Source organism: Geotrypetes seraphini, chromosome 4, assembly GCF_902459505.1.
Source record: "Geotrypetes seraphini chromosome 4, aGeoSer1.1, whole genome shotgun sequence".
Lineage (NCBI taxonomy): Eukaryota > Metazoa > Chordata > Amphibia > Gymnophiona > Dermophiidae > Geotrypetes > Geotrypetes seraphini.
Genome location: NC_047087.1, coordinates 259932823 through 259955548, shown reverse-complemented (window position 1 = coordinate 259955548; position 22726 = coordinate 259932823). Strand labels below are relative to the sequence as shown.

Below are 22726 nucleotides of genomic sequence, written 5' to 3'. Positions count from 1 at the left end.
GGCAAGATTTCCCTCGACTAAATCCATGTTGGCTTTCCCTCATTAACCCATGCTTATATATATGTTCTGTCATTTTGTTCTTTATAATAGTCTCTACCATTTTGCCCAGCACCGATGTCAGACTCACTGGTCTATAATTTCTGAGATCACCCTGGAATCCTTCTTAAAAATCAGCATCATGTTGGTCACCCTCCAGCACTATGGTAGATTTTAAAGAAAAATTATAAATTATTAATAATAGCTCTGCAAGTTCATTTTTCAATTCTATCAGCACTCTGGGATATATACTCTCCGGTCCAGGTGATTTGCTACTGTTCAATTTGTCAAACTGACCCATTATATCTTCCAGTGTTACATAGATTTGTTTGCATTTATCTGGTTCATCAAAATTGAATACAATTTCTGGCACCTCCCCCACATCATCCTCTGTGAAGACCAAAGCAAAGAATTCATTTAATCTCTCCACTATAACCTTGTCTTCCCTGACAGCTCCTTTTATCCCTTGGTTGTCTAGCAATCCAATTGATTCTCTTCCCGGCTTGTTGCTTTTAATATACCTCAAAAAGTTTTTACTGTATGTTTTTTTGCTTCCAGTGCAATCTTCTTTTCAAAGTTTCTCGTTGTCTTCCTTATTAGCGCCTTGCATTTGTCTTGCCATTAATTGAGCTGTTTACAATTATTTTCAGTCACATCCTTCTTCCACTTTCTGAAGGATTCTCCTTTAGCTCCTCACCTCACTTGTTAACCTTGCCAACTGCTGTTTGGACTTCCTTCCTCCTTTTTAAATACATGGAGTATATCTAGTCTGGGCTTCCAGGATGGTATTGTTTTTTAAATACAACTTTATCTAACAAATGTCAATGCCAAAGGTCAATGTCTCAGTCTCCACCTGCTGGCAGAGGAGCATAAACCCATACATTCTGTGACTTACAATAGAAGGAATAACAGAATGTATATGCTACATTATAGAAGTTTAAGGAGGACAGAGTTATGAATGGTGTAATGGGGGAGGATTAAGGTTCCATGACTGTATTGGTATAATGCTTGAATTGAGTATAGGATTTTGTCACATTAGGGACTCCTTTTACTAAGCTGTGTTAGGGCTTTAACACGCGGAATAGCGCGCGCTACATTGCTGCGTGCACTAGACCTTAACGCCAGCATTGAGCTGGCATTAATTCTAGTCACGTAGTGTGTGGTAATTTTCTGCGTGTGCTAAAAACATTAATGCACCTTAGTAAAAGGAGCCCTAGGTATTTCAAGTTAGTTGTCTATAGTGTGTATGCTTACAAAGAAGAGAGTTGTTATTTTTTTTCAGAATCTGTTATAGAATGTTTTCATGCTGTTAGTTGGGAGGTTGTTCCGGATCTTAGTGCCAAGATAAGTGAAGAGTGAGTGGACAGTTTTTTCAGAAGAGTAGTAGCAGTTGTTTGGGATAAAGGCAAGAATGCGTTGCAAAAATTAGATTAAGTGCGATATTATTTTAAATAAATAAATAAAAGGTATATATTTCCATGTGGAAAACAGTGTTACACAAAGAAAAACTTTTATAAAATTTCTCCCTTTGAGTACAGACTGTTTTCCCAGTTGATGTAAAACAGGTCATCGATGGTGCAGTCTACCTGACTTGGTATATGGTCCACTTGAGATTTTTAGCAAAACACATTTTTACCTAATTAGCCATCACATTGGTTTTGAAGTATTGCAAAGCTATTTGATAAGATATGAAGTCACATTTTTAGAAAAGATTCATAAAGTTTAATGCATATACTCGTACATCATTCTGTAACAGGCTAAAATATGTATATGGCCTATACATACAGATTTCTGATCATTTGGCCCATCGCTGAATAAAATCTAAGGGCTCCTTTTATGAAGGTGCGCTAAGGGTTTTACCTCATGCACTGGATTAGCACGCGCTAGCCAAATATCTAACGCCTACTCAAAAGGAGACGGTAGCAGCTAGCGCACGCGGCATTTTAGAACACGCTATTCCATGCGTTAAGGCCCTAGTGCGCCTTTGTAAAAGGAGCCCTAAATGCCCCTGCTATAATAATGATGCTCAATCCGTATTGTCAAATAAAAAAAACTGATAGAAAACATGGATGTTTTAGAATAGAATAATTTTATTTAAAACCATGTTTCAGTTTTTGAGCATTTTTTCCATAACCCCTCAACTGTGTTGGAGGGTGAGAAGGGCTCATCATATATAATTCAAAATTATACTCTGAGGCTGGATCAGAAACCACAGATACACTTAAGTACAGGAAAAAAATTACAGTAGTTTATAAAATAACTGCATTTCAAATGAGTCACTTAAAAATCCTCACATACACTAAAACAAATCAACATGCTTTAAGTGTATATAAAGATTTTCTCTCAGAGACATTCAACACAATGTTTACTAATTAAACAGCAATTCATAATTGGCACAGATAACTGTTCCTTATCTGAAAAAATCTGCTGTCAACATTAGAAGCAGAAGAGTGCCTTTGCTGTTTTTCTCCTCAATATCCTGATTCAAGCTAGAGGTCTGCACGGGAATGGGGATCGCGGGAATCCCGCGGGGTTTCCGTGGAAATCCCCCCCTAACCCACGGGGACCCCCCTCTGGCCCACGGGACTCCCACGGGGACCCCCCTCTAGCCAACGGGACTCCCACGGGGATGGAAGGCTTTGGAAGCAGAGTTTATCCATATAATATAATGGACACGTCAGCCTTAGTAAAAGAGGGGGTTTATAAGTTAATTACCAGAACAGAAAACAAAAAAAGGGTTCCACCAAAGAGATTCAACAAGGAAAACAGCAAAAGAAACTGTGGAATTGATGATCCTGTCAGAAGTAATTGCTGCTTTTTATGGGGACGGGCGGGGATGGAGGTAATTCCTTGCGGGGATGGGTGGGGACAGAGAGGATCCTGATGGGGACGGTGAGGATCCTGGCGGGGACGGGCGGGGAGGTGGGATTTCTGTCCCCGTGCAACTCTTTAATTCAAGCGTCATACTAACTGTATTTTCCAAACGTTCCTATAAAATTAAAGGTGCATTTTTACTGAGTGTACTGTTCCCAAGGTACAAACTACTGGTGTACAACTGGGGATGCTCAGGAGATTGCTGCTATCAGCGCTGCTCATCTATATTTGGAGATGAAAAAAATCTGGGTGTTCTACCATCTTCAGCCTTGCCGCCCCCCCCATTAGCTTTCAGGCGCTTGAACTGAGTTTCTCACCGCCTAAAGATATTATGCTTTTAAATAAATGGGTAAATGAGCTATCTGAAAATTGTTCACTTTTCCTGCAGGGAAACAGTATGCACGCATGGTAATGAGTTTCTGTGGCTTTCAGGATCCATATTGTTTTGTCCTCCAAAAGATGCTCTCCTAGATGATTGCCTAGTCTTGCTACAGGCTGGGCAAGCTTTGCTCCTTCCCTCACGGGGAAGAAAATTAAAGCGGGGCTCAGAAAAACCTAGAAATTTTTTTCTGTGCGCAAAACCTTCCCTCACAGCTGCTACCTCACAAGTCCCTTCAGTTTAATGCCGAGTTTAGGAGTCCATTCCTGGGAAGGTGGGCGAGCATACGTCCAAATTGCCCTGCTGTCCATGGAAAACATCTGCTACAGGTAAGCAACTTTGTTTTCGCTGTTGACAAGCAGGATGAATCAGCCACACAAGTATGGAATCACATAGTTGAAGTTGGCATATTTTCATTTAGCTTTTGGATTTTCACAGCAACCCTGAGAAAATTGATTATTAGAAAAGATCTTGTAGAATTGCTTGTTCAAATACAGTTTCTTTGAGACATAATATAGACAACATATTGCTTCAATGGAAAGTGAACACACACTACATAATTATGAAAGGAAGTGGCCTAGTAGTTAAAAGGCCTAAACCAGTGGTTCCCAACCCTGTCCTAGAGGACCACCAGGCCAATCGGGTTTTCAGGCTAGCCCTAATGAATATGCATGGAGCAGATTTGCATGCCTGACACTTCCTTTACATGCAAATCTCTCTCGTGCATATTTATTAGGGCTGGCTTGAAAACCCAATTGGCCTGGTGGTCCTCCAGGACAGGGTTGGGAACCACTGCCCTAAGTGACTTGCTCAGGGGCACAAAGAACAGCACTGGGATTTGATCTCACAATCTGTGGGTGCAGAGGCAGCAGCTCTCTACCAGTGAGCCACATCTTCCCAGATAATATAAGCCCAGAGGCAACTGAATCTTCGGGAAGGTTGTACTAAACCAGGGGTCTCACAGTCCCTCCTTGAGGGCCGCAATCCAGTCGGGTTTTCAGGATTTCCCCAATGAATACGTATGAGATCTATGTGCATGCACTGCTTTCAATGCATATTCATTGGGGAAATCCTGAAAACCTGACTGGATTGCGGCCCTCAAGGAGGGACTTTGAGATCCCTGCTAATGGGTGTTCATAGATGCCTGGCCATTGTGCTGTGAAGTGGAAGCGTAGCCTAGTGGTTACAGCACAGAGCGCGATATTCAGGCGATCCTGGTTCAAATCATATTGCTGCTCCTTGAGATCTAAGCAAGCTATCTTTCATACCTTCATAAAGTGTCCTAGTTTTTGTTCCCTTGCATACACCATCTGGAACCTTCCTCTATACCAGTGATTCCCAACCCTGTCCTGGAGGAACACCAGGCCAATCGGGTTTTCAGGCTAGCCCTAATGAATATGCATGAGAGAGATTTGCATATGATGGAAGTGATAGGCATGCAAATTTGCTTCATGCATATTCATTAGGGCTAGCCTGAAAACCCAATTGGCCTGGTGTTCCTCCAGGACAGGGTTGGGAACCACTGCTCTATACCACGGTTGTCCAATGTCAGTCCTCGAGGGCCACAATCCAGTCGGGTTTTCAGGATGTCCCTAATGAATTTGCATGAGATCTTTTTGCATGCAATGCTTCCATTGTATTGCAAAAAGATCTCATGCATACTCGTTTGAGAAATCTTAACAACCCAACCTGCCGAGGTTGGACACCCCTGCTCTATACTGTGGAGACCCCTCTAGCGACACTTCTCTAGGGAAGAATGCTTTTTCATTATATATTTTGTACAACCTCTACCATGCTCTCCAGTATCCCAGGTAGCTCCCCTTGTGGCCTGAGGTTTTAAAAAGCCTTTTTAGTCATTGCCTCATGAGTTTTATTTTTTTTATTGGGATATATTAGCTGTCTTTATGAAGAGATTCAAGGAAAGAGCAAGTTGTCTTCTGGAGAGAAGTTATGCTGCCGACTTGTCAAAGCCATGTTTTGCATTGTTCCTGTATGCATGACTTTATCATGCACAATGTATCCAAATCAGCACACACATGTGTTTGGGTGTGGAAACTAGGCACAGCTCTGCAGTTAGGCCCTGATATTTAGACATGCATTCTATAAAAGGATGCTCAACATTAGGTGCATGCCCACCTCCCTGAATGCCCTTTCTTGAATCTGGCCCATTGTGGCCAGATGCTCTTGCTACTGAAGAGAAACTTCTGGACATCCTTGTGTAGACAGCATTCTCCTTTTTTTTAACAATTTATTCAAATGAACAATTCAAGCACACAGAGACTGATACAAAGGTTTACAATAACAGTGACCCAAATCCCAAAAAATACAAAACTGGCAAAACAACTTGAATCCAGGTGTAGGTTCTTACAACCCAGACTTGGCTTACAGAATTACCACACAGCTTGCCCACCCATTCCCAGCATTCTCCTTTTTAAGTAACTTGAAGAACTTGACCTAGTAAATTTCCTGAGGGGATGGAGAATTGCCCAACTGCACCTTTGCAAGAAATGACTTTTGGTATATTCACAAAGAAAGTCTTTACAAATTCTCAAAAAAAGCATTTTCTTATGTTTTCATCAAGGAGAACTGATCTGGAGAGAAAATTCCTGTCATCTGTCTCTGGGATGAGAACTAGTGACCTCAGTACTGAGCAAGATACCTCATTTCCTGGCTTTGCTGATACTTCTGCACTGAGCACATTTCCTTTCCTTAAGCAACAATAATGCTCTTTCCAGCAAGATGCATTTTCCTCAGAGAATTACTGCTGCAGGGTTTTGCCAGTGCCAAGATTTTCTGAGTTACAGGCTGCTGAGAATTCTGTTGTACTTTGGCTGCCTTTTTTGTGCCAAAGATGCTTATATCAAAACTTAGGGCTCCTTTTACTAAGGTGCGCTAGCGTGATTAGCGCGCGCTAAACGAAAAATACTAACACAAGTATCTATGGAGGCGTTAGCGTGTGCGGTATTGTAGCGTGCGCTAAAACCGCTAGCGTACCTTGGTAAAAGGAGCCCTTAGTCATTTCAGGCTCATCCTTTGAAGGTTGCTTCCTGCAATTTGCCTCATTCGCAGTGTCCTTAAGGAGGTACCACTTCCTCCAGCCAAGTGATTTTTTTTCTCTCTTGGAAATGGAAATGCTCGGGAATCTTTTTTCGTTTGGTGTAGGATGGGCTGGGGTGGGCATCAATGGGAACTCCACTAATATGGAACATGAGGATGTTACTGGCCAGACTTTATGGTAAGATATCCTGCAAACAATGGGATGGTTGGATAGGCTGGAGTGAGCTTGGGCAGCAACTTCAGCATTTGGAACCTAGGACAATACCAGAGCAGTCTACGTCCCAGAAATATCAAAGAAGAGACGAGTTAATCTAATCATGTATTTTTTAAAATGGGTATAACTTATGAGCAGACTGGATGGACCGGTCAGCTCTTTAGCTGTTGTCATTTACTATGTTCATCTTTTTTGTCCTCTTTGGGTCAACATCCTTGTGCAGCTGGGGAAGTTAGAGACATCATTGTTCAGCTCTGGGCAGCAGTAGCATTTTTAGTAGGTGTCAGTGACAGATACCTTCTACCCACAGAAGCACCTCTTGAATACTGCTGGCATAGTGAACCAGTACTCTTTGGAAGAAAAAATAGTTTGAGGGGGAGGAGGAATGGTTGGTGCAGGAGATTGATAAAAGATAAACAGAAGAGAGTGGGAGAAAAATAAAACAATAATTTCTATTCAATTTAGCAGCAATTAGAAAAAATATAAGAGAAAGCGCCACTCATGCCTCAGCAATGGCATGGATGAGGTAGCAATGGCATGGATGAGGTAGCAAAAGCAGGCAAGAACTCCCATGCATTCTCAGCAAAACCTTCTATGTTTTTCAGAGCTGAGAGAATTATCTGTGTGGCTGATTCCTCTTGCTTGACAACGGAGAACTTTCCATCTGCCTAAACCAGCAGGGCAAATTATTTATAACAATACTACTGACAAAAACCCCAGTTCCTATGCCAAGAAAATGTGCTCTTAATGTTAAATTAAAGACACATATTTTTTTAAACTGAGCTGTGCACACAAAACTGAAGAACTAAATTCAAACAACAAACATTAGTTCTCAAGAAAAGCAAATTTCAGAAGAGACTGTGCATATATTGAAGAAATCAATATCTTACCACTTTACCCACTAGTGAGGACATATGCCCCTTACACACCAGGACACATTAATACACAGGAAGGCATCAAGTCAGTATTTGTGAGCCATCTTTCATAAATAGATTAAAAACGCTACCTTTTACCAAACAATGAGAATGTATAAACACAACAAAACACAAATTATAGCAGGTAGTAACAGCTTAAATTTGAAGACAGTTCGCATACATTTCTAGGGCAAATATAAAAGATTTCTTGTGGAACCTTCAAAGAAACATATCTTGAAAATATTCATCAAATTCTTCTTCCCTGTAATAATAATAAAAAAAAAGAACATTGTACTTACAAGTACTGTCTTAGGGAAAATTAATAATTAAGTCTTCCCTAAAGGACAATACTTATACATTAAAACCATGCATGCTTTTAAAATGTGAGCACATAACGTACAGTATACACAAGGCTCAAATGGATATGCTGAACACAAGAATAGAGTTTGATTTCAAAACTTAGGTCTCAGGTTTCATGGCAGGTGGGTAGAGTTGTCCAGAAAAACCTAAACTTGGAAAAACTGAGCGAATTGAAATGTTTCCCATTTGATTGTGTCTGATTAGAAAATAATCTTTAATTCTTTTATAGCCCATCCAGGGGTTCCTCAAAGCCATTGATTACAAAAAGCTCTGGTTTTCTTTAAATTTGCTATTGTTTTTGCTTAATAGAGTACATTTCTTGGTTATTATAACTATAACTTTTCACTCAGCAATGATACATTGATAAAAAGACATTTTATGCAAAAAATCTAGCAGTATTTTATTAAATGAACCTTCAATATCTGCACTTTATTGTGTAAAATAACAGAAATGTAACATTCTTTGCTAATAACTAAACATGTGCACTTTGGTGTAGTCATCTACCAAAGATGGCATTCCAAACACTCAAGCATTCAATGTCTTCTTGAGATAGTCAGGATAATGCCTGCAATGCTGTTCAACTCCTTCCAACAAGGCCTCATTAAACGATCGTCGCTTTGACTAGTTTAGTGACCAATTGTATTTGCCAATCCGTTTCACAAAACAGCTCACTGCATGTTTTTCCATGCGATCGCTCATGCTCTGATCTGGCCATGCAAATAGGTCATTAATATTAAAATGCCATGCAAACTAGCCAACCAATCGATGCTCTAAAATTGTTTCGCCATTCACAGAAAATAGCGATCACTTCAACTGACCTGAAAAAAACCCAACCAAACAAAAAAAACCCGACAGGTCTACCTATTTTTTTTTTAATGGCACAGATGTGTCTTTGTGTTACAGACGCACAACATTTGCCCCATTAAACCATGGACCGAGCCCCCCCCCTGCCCGACAACAACCACAAGTGCTCAATACTCTCAGACTATGATGGCCACCCTCACGACAGCAACACACTCAGAAAGATGGGAGGGATGCCCACTCCCTCCAGCCTCAGCAACCCAATTGTGCACCCGGGCCACCTGGACCCTCCCCACCCTACATGAAGATCCTCCCCTCCCACCACCCCACTAACAAGACCCCAAAAGACAGCCTGGTGAGCTGGTGGGGGAGGGGGGTCAGCTCAGAACCCCTGCAGCTCAAGCACCCCCACTCCTTCCTCCATACCTCCTTGTAGAAGTCAGCAAGAGGAATGCACACTCCCTCTTGCCAGCAGGCCCACCTCTTTAAAATGGTGGGCCTTCCCCTTCCCAGTGCATCCCAGGATGCACTAGGGAGGGGCCTAAGGCCCTGACTGGCTTGGATACCTAAAGCCCCTCCGATGGGAGAGGCCTTAGGTACCCAGGCCAATCGGAGTCTTTGGGCCCTAGGTCAATCAGGGTATTGGGGCCCTCCCGGTGCATCCTGGGATGCACCAGGAAGGGGAAGGCCTGCCAATGTGAAGAGGCAAGCCTGCTGGCAAGATGGAGTGGGCATCCCTCTTGCCAGCTTCTACAACGAGGTACGGGGGATGGATGGGGGTTGCTTGAGCTGGGGGGATTCTGAGATGACCCCACAAGGCTGTCTTTTGTGGTCTTATTGGTGGGGTGGTGGGAGGATGGTGTCAGGGGGAGTGTGGAGGAGTGCCGCGGGGGAGGGTTGGGGGAAGTGTGGAGGAGTGCCATGGGGGAGTGTTAGGGGGAGTTTCAGGTGGCCTGGATGCACAACTGGATTGTTGAGGCAGGAGGGAGTGGGAATATATAGCCACACAGCAGAAGATCCACAGTCAAGCTTTGTTATATCTGTAGCTGGATAGTTTGTTTGCCTTTTTTGGTAAGACCAGCAAACTACCAGATCAAAATAAATATTTAAAAAAACTAGGCTGATGGCACAATGTGGGCATTAAGATATGTTATCTCACTATTGACTCCTGCTATTTTAGTACAGGTCCCACTTTATGCAATGAGACCTACAGTAGCTACTAATAAATGGAGTTAAACGTAAAATAACGTGATAGCCCACATTGATAATTTCCCCTCTTTGTCTTAACAGGCACAAATCAATAAATACAAACACAGAAGCAGATACAAACTCAGGAAATGACTCAATTACAGTATTTTTAACACACATTAAGGACTTAAGAACATAAGAAGTGCCTCCGCTGGGTCAGACCAGGGGTCCATCGCGCCCAGCAATCCGCTCCCGTGGTAGCTCATCAGGTCCATGACCTGTAAGTGATCCTTTATCTAAAACCTTTCAATCCCCATTTTCCTTCTATCTATACCCTTTCATAATCCTTGAATGATAACTGGTGATAACTCACCGAGTTTTCTCATCTTTTTCTTGTAGGGGGCCTTTCCAGTAGTCAGCATCTGAAGGACCTTCTGTATCCTCAGAGTCTTCTGTATCTGTCCAAATGAAATTTAAAAGCACACTGATGATTTTTCAAAGCAACCTGGTCATATGAATGGTACAGAATACTCCTTTGAAAGTTTTTTTCAGCCTTCTGCATTTCTTATTCCAAAATAATCAGCTTTATTCCTCTCTCATACTTCCTTCAAAATTACTTCCCACTCTTGAAAAATATGCAGAACTCTGATACTTCTTCCCCTATTCCCCCAAGGAACTAAACCCACATAAAGTTTGGTGGAGCTAGGTCTAATCATTTCAAAGTTATGAAAGTGGTGAACACACGCAGACATCCCGAACAATCTGATAAACACCAAGGCTAGAAACAAAATGTTCTACCAGAGAAATAATAATTGAGGGCAGCAAGCTGAAAAACATAGCAGGTCTTTATTTCTTCAGCAGAGGTTATGATTTTAAGTCTGTCATTCCACAGGGCTGAGAAATGAGCATTTCTTCATACTTAAACAAACAGTAAAAAGCTTAAAAATAATTGTTGAATGTTAGTCACCTCTGTATCAACTTAGGGCCAGATTCTCTAATATCGCTGGTAAAATCCAACAGGCCACTGTAGCGGCCATAAATCTAACAATTCAAAAAAAGGCGAGCCATTCTCAAGGAACCATGTATGCAAATGAGGTTTGTGGAAGTTCGCCAAATTTACACGAGTTCAGTTGCTGGTGATAGTGATCGACACCTGCGCAGAATAGTCCACAGAAAGAGGCATAGGTGGATAGGAGGGGCACAGAACTACTAGCAGATGCTACATTCTTATGTCTATCATAGGCGTGCCTGTGCTATTGAATGGAAGGGAGGGTAGGCACAATCATCGGCTTTCAACAAGTGTGTATACGACACGTCTTTAATACACATGTTTGAGACGTGCTTGAGACAGGTGCTAATCTAATCTAATCTAATCTAAACCTTAAGTTTATATACCGCATCATCTCCATGAGAATGGAGCTCGACACGGTTTACAAGAACTTAAAATAGTGGGTAGAGAAGAAGAAAAAGGATTACATGAACTTATGTGTAGAAGGGGGGAGAGAAAGGGGGGAAGGATAGAGCTACAATTTGCTGAAAAGCCAGGTTTTCAGTTGTTTGCGGAATAACTGAAGGGAGCTCAGGTTCCGCAGCGGGGTGGTGAGGTCGTTCCAAAGACCTGTGATTTTGAAGAGAAGGGATTTTCCCAGTTTGCCTGAATAGTGGATGCCGCGTGGAGAGGGGAAGGCTAGTTTAAGCCTTTGGGCAGTTCTGGAGGAGTCGGGACTGGAGGAGTTGAAAGACAGTGGGATAAGAGATTTTTTTTCCCATGACTATATTGCTATAATTTAAGTGAAGAGTGTGGTTTTAAATTTTTTTTATTATGAGCTACAGCCAGAAACATGCGCCCGAGACACACTTTTCACAGTACTGGCACCTCCGGACCAGCTGATAATTTTTGGTCGCCAAAAGCCAGTGCTTCATTTAGAGAATCATCCAACGATGATGGAGAATCACCAGGAGTGCTCGTTTAAATATTAAGGAGCTCATTTTACTACCATTTTAATAGTTAATGACTTCGTTGGACTATCCTTGCATGGCAGAGTCAGAGGCTGCTAGGAAGCTCAGAAAAGACCACAGTGAGCCATTCTGATAAATGGGTGGTAAAAAACCAAGAGGCTAAACCGACTGGAACCAGTTTAGCGATCATAGTAAAAGGCACGGTAAGCTTTGAGAATGTGGCCCTTACTGTTTTTTTCAAGTATCACTTAGAGCTATTTGATAAGCTTTTATTTTTCTGCTTCCCATGTGAATAATGATCAGTCTGATATGTTGCAAGGATTGAGGCCATGCACTTTGCTTCAAATTTGTTGGAAATGTTGCTGAATAATCTCCAGAAAACACTGATATGCAAGGAGGTCCATCAGAGAACTGTAGTTCATTCTCAGGAGTTTTGACATGCAAGAGGCCAAAGTTTGATGTTAATGCCGCTTTGCAATTGGCTTTTCCAGGTTAAGGACAATGTGACTTTGATCAAAACTATGGGTGATATGGATGCTGGATAACTTTGTTCCTTAAATAAATGATGTAATAATTTAAAAACTGTTAAGTAATTACTCTGTCTAATATTTAATTTTGTTTAAAGCTCAGAAACCATCCAATGCAACATATATACAAGAATGAGGGGAAAAACATTTTCACATCACTGTATATGATATTTAAGACCAATGATTATGAAAGTATTGGCACACAATTTAACATATATCTACAATCTTATGCTTTACTGGTGTATAGCAAAGCGGTTTACTAGAGGTTATAGTCTGGAATCCATTTTTTTCTGTTGTGTGAAAATAGGTGAACTAAAGGAGGTATTCTTAACATACAATCTTAGGTTTCTACAAGCAAGTCTACAGTGAAAGATGGTATAGTTTACTTAGAGGCCTAGCCACTAAAGGATAGTTTGCATGCTAATCCCGTTTAGCTTGCACACAGAATAGTATGCTTAGAGAATGACACGAGGACACATTTTTCCCCATTTCCGTGGGAACTCATTTTCCCGTTCTGTCCCCATGAGCCTTGTCGTTGCCCCTGCCCCATTCCTGCAAGCTCCGTCCTCATCTGCACAAGCCTCAAACACTTTAAAATCATAACTGTTAAAGGCTTGTGGGGTTAAGGCAGAGCTTACTGAAATGGGGCAGGGACAGTGGCAAAACTCATGGGGACGGAACAGAGAAATTTAGTTCCTGCGGGGACGGGGACAATATTGTCCCTGTGTCATTCTCTTACTGGGATGTACACGCTCAACAGCCATCAGTTGGGCAGAAGATTTATAACAGGTTTCAACAAGGATAAATCCTCACACCCAAAGCTGGACAAGGAAATCTGCTCTAAGCACTAGGGTGCTTAGTGCTAAGCGACCTTCATAGAATTAGCACTTTACACGGATGTTAATGGCATCTAACTATGGATATACATACTAAATCTTACAGTCTAACAGGTAAGAGCTTAAATAAAGGTACATTGTGGGAGTACTTTATGCAACTGTATTGTGTGAGGAATCAAGAGCTGACTGAAGCCTAAAAGTTAACCCAGCCTCAGACCAAGTGTGAGATTTTAGCATGCACTTGATGTCTTAAAATCCACCATGCCACCAGCTTTTCACTTTGGGCTGGTTATCATATGGATTTCATCCTTTTTAACCTCTTATCAGATATGCACACTCATCACCACTCCTACAATACAGAAATAAATGGCTGCATGGTCCAATACCCCTCCCAGACACAAGTGAAATGAATTCAGACAAGCAGGTGGACCGGCCAGCTGCTATGACCATTCATATTTATTGATAAATACAAGTACTTCCAAATAGCTAATGCTCAACAATCATAACATGATGTACTCTTGAATAAATACCTGCCATATACATCTGCATTATCATAAGAATCAAAATCATTTTCCTGTGTATCAATTTATGCTCATAAAAATGCAGTATGAAAAGTGCCTACTCTTCAATGGACCAATACACCGGCTTTTATTGATAGGCTCCTGATCCCATATAGTTCATCGAGAGTTCTTAGATCATCCTCTCAGTCTACCCTTAACGTTCCCTCCTTGAAAATTATCAGAACACGCCGTGCCTCAATTTTTTCAGTAACAGCACCAACGATTTGGAATTCTCTCCCTTTGTTCATGAGACTTGAACAAGATTTGCAGAAATTCAAGAGTAGTTTAAAGTGTCTTCTTTTCAAAGAAGCCTTCAATTGAATTTACTAAGTATATCACGAGACAACATCTTATGATTTTTCTCATTCATGAAACCAGTTCACCAGTATTTCTCTCTTTCGATCTCTCATAACCACTTTCTACTTTCTCTTACCCTCCCAATGTACTTCCCTTTTATGTACTTTTCTTGAAAAATTATATTTCTGCCCTCCATTCCTATTGTTTCTCAAGTTTAATTACCCCTGTTGGTCTAGTTATAAATATTATGTATCAGTGATTTCTTTAAAATCACATTTTTATTTTTGTAAAACGCTTTGTAATTTGAAAAGCGTTTCATCAAATAATTTGAATAAACTTGAAACTTAACCCTGCTAAAAGTAAGCATGGGATTCCGCAAAATGCACATTTCTACCACTAGGAAGAGGCATCCCTGGGGGGTGTTTAGGTCAAGGAAGGTAAATAATGTCCATAAATTGTCTTTTCAGGTATATGTGTATTATTTGCCACGGAAAAACACTCACAGAAAAAGCAGGTGCAAATGTTAATGTAGCAATGGTAATTTTCAAACAAAAATTGTGCATTTATTTTTAATTTTAAATTCAGTGCATAGATTCCTGATAAAATGTACCCACGGACTTTAAAGCAATAGGGGCAGTTTAAAAATTGCCCTGCTAATGAACATTCTTTTACTTCAAAGACTTTGGCTTCTTTCCAAGAAAAGCGCCACTTATTATTTTTGCTAGTAATTCCATGCCTCCATGTGTTTGTTTTATTTTTATTACAATGACTAAGGGCTCCTTTTATCAAGTCGCGTTAAACCACCGTCCGCGCTAGCCGCTACCGCCTCCTCTTGAGCAGGCGGTAGTTTTTAGCCAGCGCGGGGGTTAGCGCGTGATGAAAAGTCGCGCACGTTAATCCCGCTAGCGCGGCTTGATAAAAGGAGCTCTAAATATAACACCAATTGCACCATCGGTGCTTCTAAGTAGTTTACAAAATTTAAGAGGCAAAGAAGAGGAAAGGCAGCAAAGTTCAAAATTATAGAAGAAAAGAAAGGAGAGAGAGGACTGGATAAAAAAAAAGAACAGAAGAAATAATGAGTGAACAGAGAGGGGTAGAACAGAGGCTAGATAGGGGGTAGTTATTGGTTAACCGTATTACATTAAAAAAAATCCAGGATTTCGTTTTTATCTTGAATTTAACAATTACGTTAGAGATTTCCAAAGATATGGGCCAAGGTATAAAAAGCTATAGTTATAAGAAAGTTCAAGGTGCAATCCTGAAGATTTTTTTTGGGGGGGAGGGGAGAAAAGAAGTGCTTGTTTGAAGAACATAAATTATGGGACGTTATATAGGGGAATGAGTAGATTGGCCAGATAAGCACTGGAGCCAAATCCTTGCAAACAAGCTTAAAGATTCTGTATTTAAGCTGTATTCCAATTGTTAACTAATGTTCTGAAATACAGAGTGAAGTAACAAGATCAAAGCGTCTGGCACAGTGGAGCAGTCTTATTGCAGAGGATTGTACGAGTTCAAGATGTCTCAATGATGACATTTCATATTTTAAACATTATTTTTCCAAATAGTAATAAGCATGCACCACAAAAGCAAAAACAGATTAACGTGATCAAGCGGCTGAGAATAGCACTTTAATTTACATATAAGGAAATAACATAAAACATCAAGTCATACTTTTTCTACTGCACTAATAGGAAGTTCAGCATTTTGCCTCTTTAACTAACGCCCCTCCCCCCTGTTTTACTTTTAACACTTTCGGGCTTGATTTTATATGTTGGAAGTACAAAAAAGCACTTCCCAGATCAGCACACAAATGTTGATGCAGATATTTACCCTTATTCCAAGGAAGGTGTAAAAGTGTGCAAACATGCACATTTTGTAACATATGTGTGTGCATTGCAACTTCATTGTCACTCTATTCAAACTGCTCCTGGGAACACCAACAGACAGGTTGCTTAAAAGCAGGCACATGTTTTCCTTATGAGCGGTTCTGCAATTTCATAAAAAGCCCTTGTCTGCATGTAAAACAGGTTTTATATGTGGAAAAATCATTATAAAATGGTCTCCATGGAAATTAACTATGTTCTGTATTTTCAAACCTTCTGAAAGACACTGAAATGTTGCTCTTTTTGCCTTCGTCAGGATTGTGGTCTAGCTAGGATTAGGCTCAGACCTTTTATTGAGGCAGCAACCTGACTAACCTGAAGATAGGTTTTTCTTTCAGGTTGTAACCAGGTTCTTTTTAAAGCTATGGTTCTTTCTCCATTAACACTGAAGGGGATCATAATGACCCCTATGGAAAGTACAGTAGAACAAATAACTTTTTTGTTCAGGTATCTTTTTTTTTTTTTCTTGACCATTCATCAAGCATATAAATTTACCAACACTTATGAAGATAAGCAAAACTAAAAGTAAAGAGATATACAGTATATAGAAAGCAATAACTATGGAACTCACCTTTATCGGATTCATCCATTTTCTCTGCTATATCTGACGACATGCCATCTGCAAAGAAAGAGCTTGTGAAACACAGTACATATAAATTATAATGCATCACAGCAACACCAACAGAACGATATGGACAAGTTTCAAGTTTATTAAGGCTTGATAGACCGCTTTTCATTTCCAAAGTGGTTTACAACATTACATATCTTTAAAAATGAAATGCAACAAAATTGTAGACATTATAAACATAAATACATAGGTATATACATCTCATGAACAAGAGGGAAAAGGGATGTTTACATTGCTAAAAGGAAAAGGTGGTAGAAACATAGAAATAGACGGCAGATAAGGGCCACGGCTCATCTAGTCTGCCCAATTGCCCTCCCCTACCTTTCTCTGTGAATAGATCCCACGTGTCTATCCCATTTGGCCTTAAAATCAGGCACGCTGCTGGCCTCAATAACCTGAAGTGGAAGACTATTCCAGCGATCAACCATCCTTTCAGTGAAAAAGAATTTCCTGGTGTCCCCGTGCAGTTTCCCGCCCCTGATTTTCCACGGATGCCCCCTTGTTGCCGCGGGACCCTTGAAAAAGAAGATATCTTCTTCCACCTCGATGCGGCCCGTGAGATACTTGAATGTCTCGATCATGTCACCCCTCTCTCTGCGTTCCTCGAGTGAGTACAGCTGCAACTTATCCAGCCGTTCCTCGTATGGGAGATCCTTGAGTCCCGAGACCATCCAGGTGGCCATTCTCTGGACCGACTCCAGTCTCAGCACATCCTTACGGTAATGCGGCCTCCAGAATTGCACACAGTATTCCAGGTGGGGGTCTCACCATGGATCTATACAATGGCATAATGACTTCAGGCTTACGGCTGACGAAACTCCTGCGTATGCAACCTATGATTTGCCTTGCCTTGGATGAAGCTTGCTTCACTTGATTGGCAGTCTTCATGTTCTCACTGACGATCACCCCTAAGTCTCGTTCTGCTTCAGTTCTTATTAGGATCTCGCCATTAAGGGTGTAAGTCTTGCATGGATTTTGGCTGCCCAGGTGCATGACTTTGCATTTTTTGGCATTGAAGCTGAGTTGCCAGGATCTAGACCAGCGCTCCAGTAGGAGTAGGTCGTGCATCATGTTGTCGGACATTGAATTTATGTCTGTTGTGCTTTTGCCCACTACATTGCTTAGTTTGGCGTCATCGGCGAATAATGTTATTTTACCTCGCAGCCCCTCTGCCAAGTCTCTTATAAAGATGTTGAATAGGATCGGGCCCATGACCGAGCCCCGCGGCACTCCACTGATTACCTCCATCATTTCGGAGGGGTGCCGTTCACAAAAGGACAAGCTGCAATGTATAGGATAAGTTCAAGGTCTAGGTCTCGTATGCTTCTTTAAAGAGAAAGGTTTTGAGCATTGATTTAAATTTGGAAAGGTTGGATTTGTGCCTAAGAACAAATGGCTGTGCATTCCACAACGTTTAAAATACTTTTTCTAACTTTTAAGGTACTTTCTAATCATTCGCCTGCTTTCATAGAGACTTTTAATTCCACATACAACATCAAGACCACTTTGATCCACCTAACAATCTCTTCTTGCAATACCCTCTATTAGGCAATTATTTCTTGACTCCACTTGTAAAACAATTTTGACAGTGGTAGCCCCAACGTTGTGGAATGCACTGTCATTTGTTCTTAGGCACAACAGAACAGAAGTAGCTCTGTACCAAAAGCCCAAGGAGCTCAGACTTATGGACCTGCCTGTGTACATCCAGAGGAAAGATATGACAGAGATAGTCACATACTTTAGCAATATAAATAACACACAATACAGTTCTAGAACAAAAGACTGACATTAGTGTGAACTTAAGACTTCTAGGCGGTTCACAATGAAGAAAAGCTGTACAGACAGCTAATTACAGAGTATAGGTTGATTAGAGAACATTGAACATCTAGTGATAGTACAAGGTGAGTTACAGGGTCAGTGAATTACAAGGTTCACAATAAGTAACATTATACAATCGGCGGAATTCAGAGCATAAGTAGGTAAAAGAAAATTGCGCGGTCAATGAATTACAAGGTGCAAGACTGAATAGATGAAAAAGATAACATAGGATGTTGATGAGAAATAATTTTGGTGTTTAGTAAGTGCCGCTGAATAACCTACTTTATGTAGATGTGGAGATTATACATATAAGAAATAATAATCAGCCACAAAACAGATGATATATTTCACTAAACTACCCAAAAAGCAGGTGAAATTCAGGCAGCATGGTTAACCTTATATCTGTTGTATATGTGTAGCTATGCCCATTCACACCTACAGTGAGCCATGAATCAATTTTCTCTGTTCGAGCTTAGGGTGATGACGCTAAGGGGTCCTTTTATCAAGCTGCGGTAGGGGTTTAACCCGTGTAATACCATGCGTTAAACCGCCTGCCGTGCTAGCCGCTAACGCCTGCATTGAGCAGGCGTTAGTTTTTTAGCCGGCTGCGGGGGTTAGCACGTGATGAAATGTCCGACGTGCTAATCCCGCTAGCGCGGCTTGATAAAAAGACCCCTAAGTTTTTTTTATTAGTTCCAGTTCAGAACTTTCACAGTACATCAGTGGTCTCAAACTCAAACCCTTTGCAGGGCCACATTTTGGATTTGTAGGTATTTGGAGGGCCTCAGAAACAATAGTTAATGTCTTATTAAAGAAATGACAATTTTCCATGAGGTAAAACTCTTTATACTTTATAAATCTTTCCTTTTGGCTAAGTCTTAATAATAATATTGAAATTTATAGCTAAAGAGACAGATAATCAAGAAACTGTTTTATTTTACTTTTGTGATTATGATAAACATCGAGGGCCTCAAAATAGTACCGCGAGTTTGAGACCACTGCATACAGCGTCCCTCATTCTTTTTCTTAGGGATTGGCCTGTCTGCATACACAGCAGAGGGACACTAATGGCAGAAGTGGCATATATTACACTGGAAGCAGAGCAGGTGAATCAGCCCCAGAGGCTGCAGCTGATGTAGGGTGCCACACATCACTAACTAAACCAGTGTTCAGAACAGTGGATGCTAAATAGGAGACTATATTGGAGAAAGAGACAAAAGAAGTGGAATATTATAAATGCAAATTAAAGTCAGGACTAGTTTGAGAATCCATGGAAAGTAAAATTTAGGCATGGGGTCAATGTTCGCATAGTGTGGCTGTTGATGACTATCCATTTGAGGTTAGGAGGCTATCAGTACACCAGAAGGTCTGAAAGAGGAAGGCATCACTGTCTAGAATGATACCTTTTAATGATTTGAGCTTGGCAGTGACATCAACTTATCATGGACACAGCCCATTCTGGACAATGGATGCCACCCTCTCACAGACTTTGGGTGGCAACCTAAAGTATCCTCCTAGCTAATCTGATTTTCAGAATAACTATAGTGAAGGTGTCAGGTCAAAAGCGTGCCGGTACAAAGGTGCGCGCAGACAATTGAGCGCAGCACAGAGGTGCGCGCTGCAGAAAATGACTGTTTTTAGGGCTCCGACGGGGGTGTGTGTGGGGGAACCCCCCCACTTTACTTAATAGAGATCGCGCCGCATTGTGGGGGCGTTGTGGGGTTGTAACCCCCCACATTTCACTGAAAACTTCACTTTTTCCCTGTTTTTAGGGAAAAAGTTAAGTTTACAGTAAAATGTGGAGGGTTACAACCCCGCAAACCCCCCCATAACGCCGGCGCGATCTCTATTAAGTAAACTGGGGGGGCTCCCCAACAAAACCCCCCGTCGGAGCCCCTAAAAACTGTAATTTTCTTTGGCGCGCGCCTCCATCTTGCGCTCAATTGTCAGCGCGCGCCTTTGTCTTTCGCGGGGTTGTCTATGAACCATAATGAATATGCATGAGAAAAATATGATTGCATTGCCTTCACTGCATGCAAATCTATCTTATGCCTCTATTCGTTGTTGTTATCCTGAAAACCTGACTGGCCCGAGAAGCATTGTTTTAACCATTTCCCAATTCATCATAAGTCATTGCCACCTGTGAGTTTTAAGAAATAATATGTGCAATGTATTGATTGATAAAATATTCTGTATGTTTTGTATGGAAACCACTTAGGTTTAAGCGGTCTAGAAATTTTAAAAACAAATAAATAAAATAATCAATCACCTCAGCACCGATGTTCCTTCTAAGTTGTGCAGGAGTCCTCCATCTATATTTCTGACAGTGGGGCATGCTGTTTCTGTATCACATTTTCAATGGCAAGGGACACAAGCTCTGCAGTACTCTAGAAAACCAGCCTATTTTTAGTGACTAGCAGGAACATAGTAACATAGTAAATGATGGCAGATAAAGACCTGAACGGTCCATCCAGTCTGTTCAAGTTGCCATCTAAGCTCACTACAGCCTATCCAAACATCCCGTTGTTTGCAGGATATCTACTGTAAAGTCTGGCCAGTAACATCCTCGTGTTCCAAGTTAGTGGAGTTCCCATTGATGCCCTCCCCAGCTCATCCTATACAGAATCACCATATATGGGACATAAACCGTACAAGTCTATCCAATACCGGCCTTAGTTCTTTAATTCATACCATTTGTTTTCTAATTAGAGAGGTGGAGGACTTCTGCACAGCTTAGAGCAGTGGTTCTCAACTCAGTCCTCAGCAATATTTCCTCCAAGCTTTAGAGGAACATTGCTCAGGGCGCACACATATATAGGGTTACCAGATGTCTAGATTTCACTGGACATGTCTTCCTTTTGAGGACATGTCCGGGGGTCCTGACGGCTTTTCAAAACCCAGCGTGACGTCATTGCGTCATGTCCACAGATGCCGTCTAGGGGTGGGGCTGGGGGGCAGAACAGGGCGGGAAAGAGATGGAACTGGGCACCAACTTCCTCACTAAACAAAATTGTGACAAGAGATATGTTGAACTTTACAGTCTGTTTCAATGACAAAATTTCTGTCTTCTTCACAGTTGGAGAAACATGAATTTTGCCACTACCAGAGTCTGTCATACAATTATTTGCCAATAATCTGTGATACAATTATTTGCCAATCTATGTTTTTCAGTCTTCCCTTAAAGATCAAAACAGTGTCCCATTACCTTGACCCTTCCTTTTCTTACTATGTTCTGAATGTGATAATCTGGACTTCTTTTGTGATGGCTCTTCATGCTTTTTATCACTTTTTGGTCTTTTCTTATTTGGTTTGACTTCTCTCTTCCTGTTGTAAGAAAAGAAAAATTTTTGAACTAACTGCGGGCTGCAGAAATGTTCAGCCACAGTTTCTATTAAGCAGCTATATTACCATGCTCTACAGTATATGCCTTTATCTAAGCCCAGTAAATTTACATTTTGTACGTATCATATCTGCATTACGAGCATTTGCTCACATATTCAGTGAGCAATTTTATAAAAGCACATTTCAGTGCGTATAGCATTGTTTTACCCATGGAAATGCTTATGCATAACTACCACTCTTAACTCCCATATAAATATTATACTACATAAAGACCCCCCTAGAATTTCTTTCACAACAGTTTCAGATGAATTTTAGCCTTTAAAGGTCCAATCTTGCTGTTTTAAATTTTTCTCTAACTCAAGGCTTCTTCTGTCTATAGGCCTAATTACTGTTCCTTCTTGTCTGAATTCTCTGCAGGTCTTCAAATAAAATGTAAGGCTTCAACCTTGAAGATCTTTCAAAATACCAACAGTTCAGCATGAGCACTCAACATAACTCACTAAAGCAAGTTTCAGAGTTAAGTCATCATCCCACTGAGCTACACATAAGTATCATACAATAGGTCTTGAGTTGTCAAGAAGACAGCCTGAAACATCAGCAAGTTATCTGTGTTATGTGGTTATGGTTGTGAGGCTTCTCAAACGTTAATACCTCTCTGGTAAGAGAAGGGCTTCTCTCTGCTCTAGATCTATCATCCACCGGTATCAGTTGGATTGAAGAAGCCACATCAAAAAGCTTTTTCAACATAATGTCCACTTGTTCTGGAACGGGTTCTATTGCTCTAATGTCTAAGAGATGCTGAAGGGTAGTGCAGACCTTGGACTCCTCCAGCCAACCTTCCAGAGAGTCGATAAACAAATCCGGAGGCAGGCAAATAAAGTCTATCTTTAGCCCCTCCCGAATGATGTCCAGCACCCATTGACCCGAGTGCTAAAAATCAGGAGCCAGCAGATAAAGCTTAAGTCATAGCTTTAGAGCCGGAAACAGCTTTCTGGGGTATTATTCTGCTGCCCCTCAATATCTCTCCTCTCTTCTCTCTCCGTTCCTCAGATA

At 41.1% G+C, this 22726-nt stretch overlaps 1 protein-coding gene across 4 annotated transcripts in view; it reads right to left on the bottom strand.

Annotated features, from left to right (window-relative positions):
- Window positions 1–7264: 7264 nt before the first annotated feature.
- LOC117360004 (protein FRA10AC1) overlaps window positions 7265–22726 on the bottom strand; it is a 74248-nt gene continuing 58786 nt past the window's right edge. For 2 of the 4 annotated variants that reach the window (XM_033943534.1, XM_033943532.1), the window contains exons 11-14: window positions 21537–21655; window positions 16457–16504; window positions 10197–10281; window positions 7265–7736 (exon numbers count right to left, since the gene is read on the bottom strand). In XM_033943534.1, the coding sequence (XP_033799425.1) occupies window positions 7694–7736; window positions 10197–10281; window positions 16457–16504; window positions 21537–21655 (295 nt within the window). In that variant the 3' untranslated portion in view covers window positions 7265–7693. Of the gene's footprint in view, window positions 7737–10196; window positions 10282–16456; window positions 16505–20671; window positions 20719–21536; window positions 21656–22726 lie in introns of those variants that run through there. The other 2 variants (XM_033943533.1, XM_033943535.1) reach the window with 2 other exon arrangements.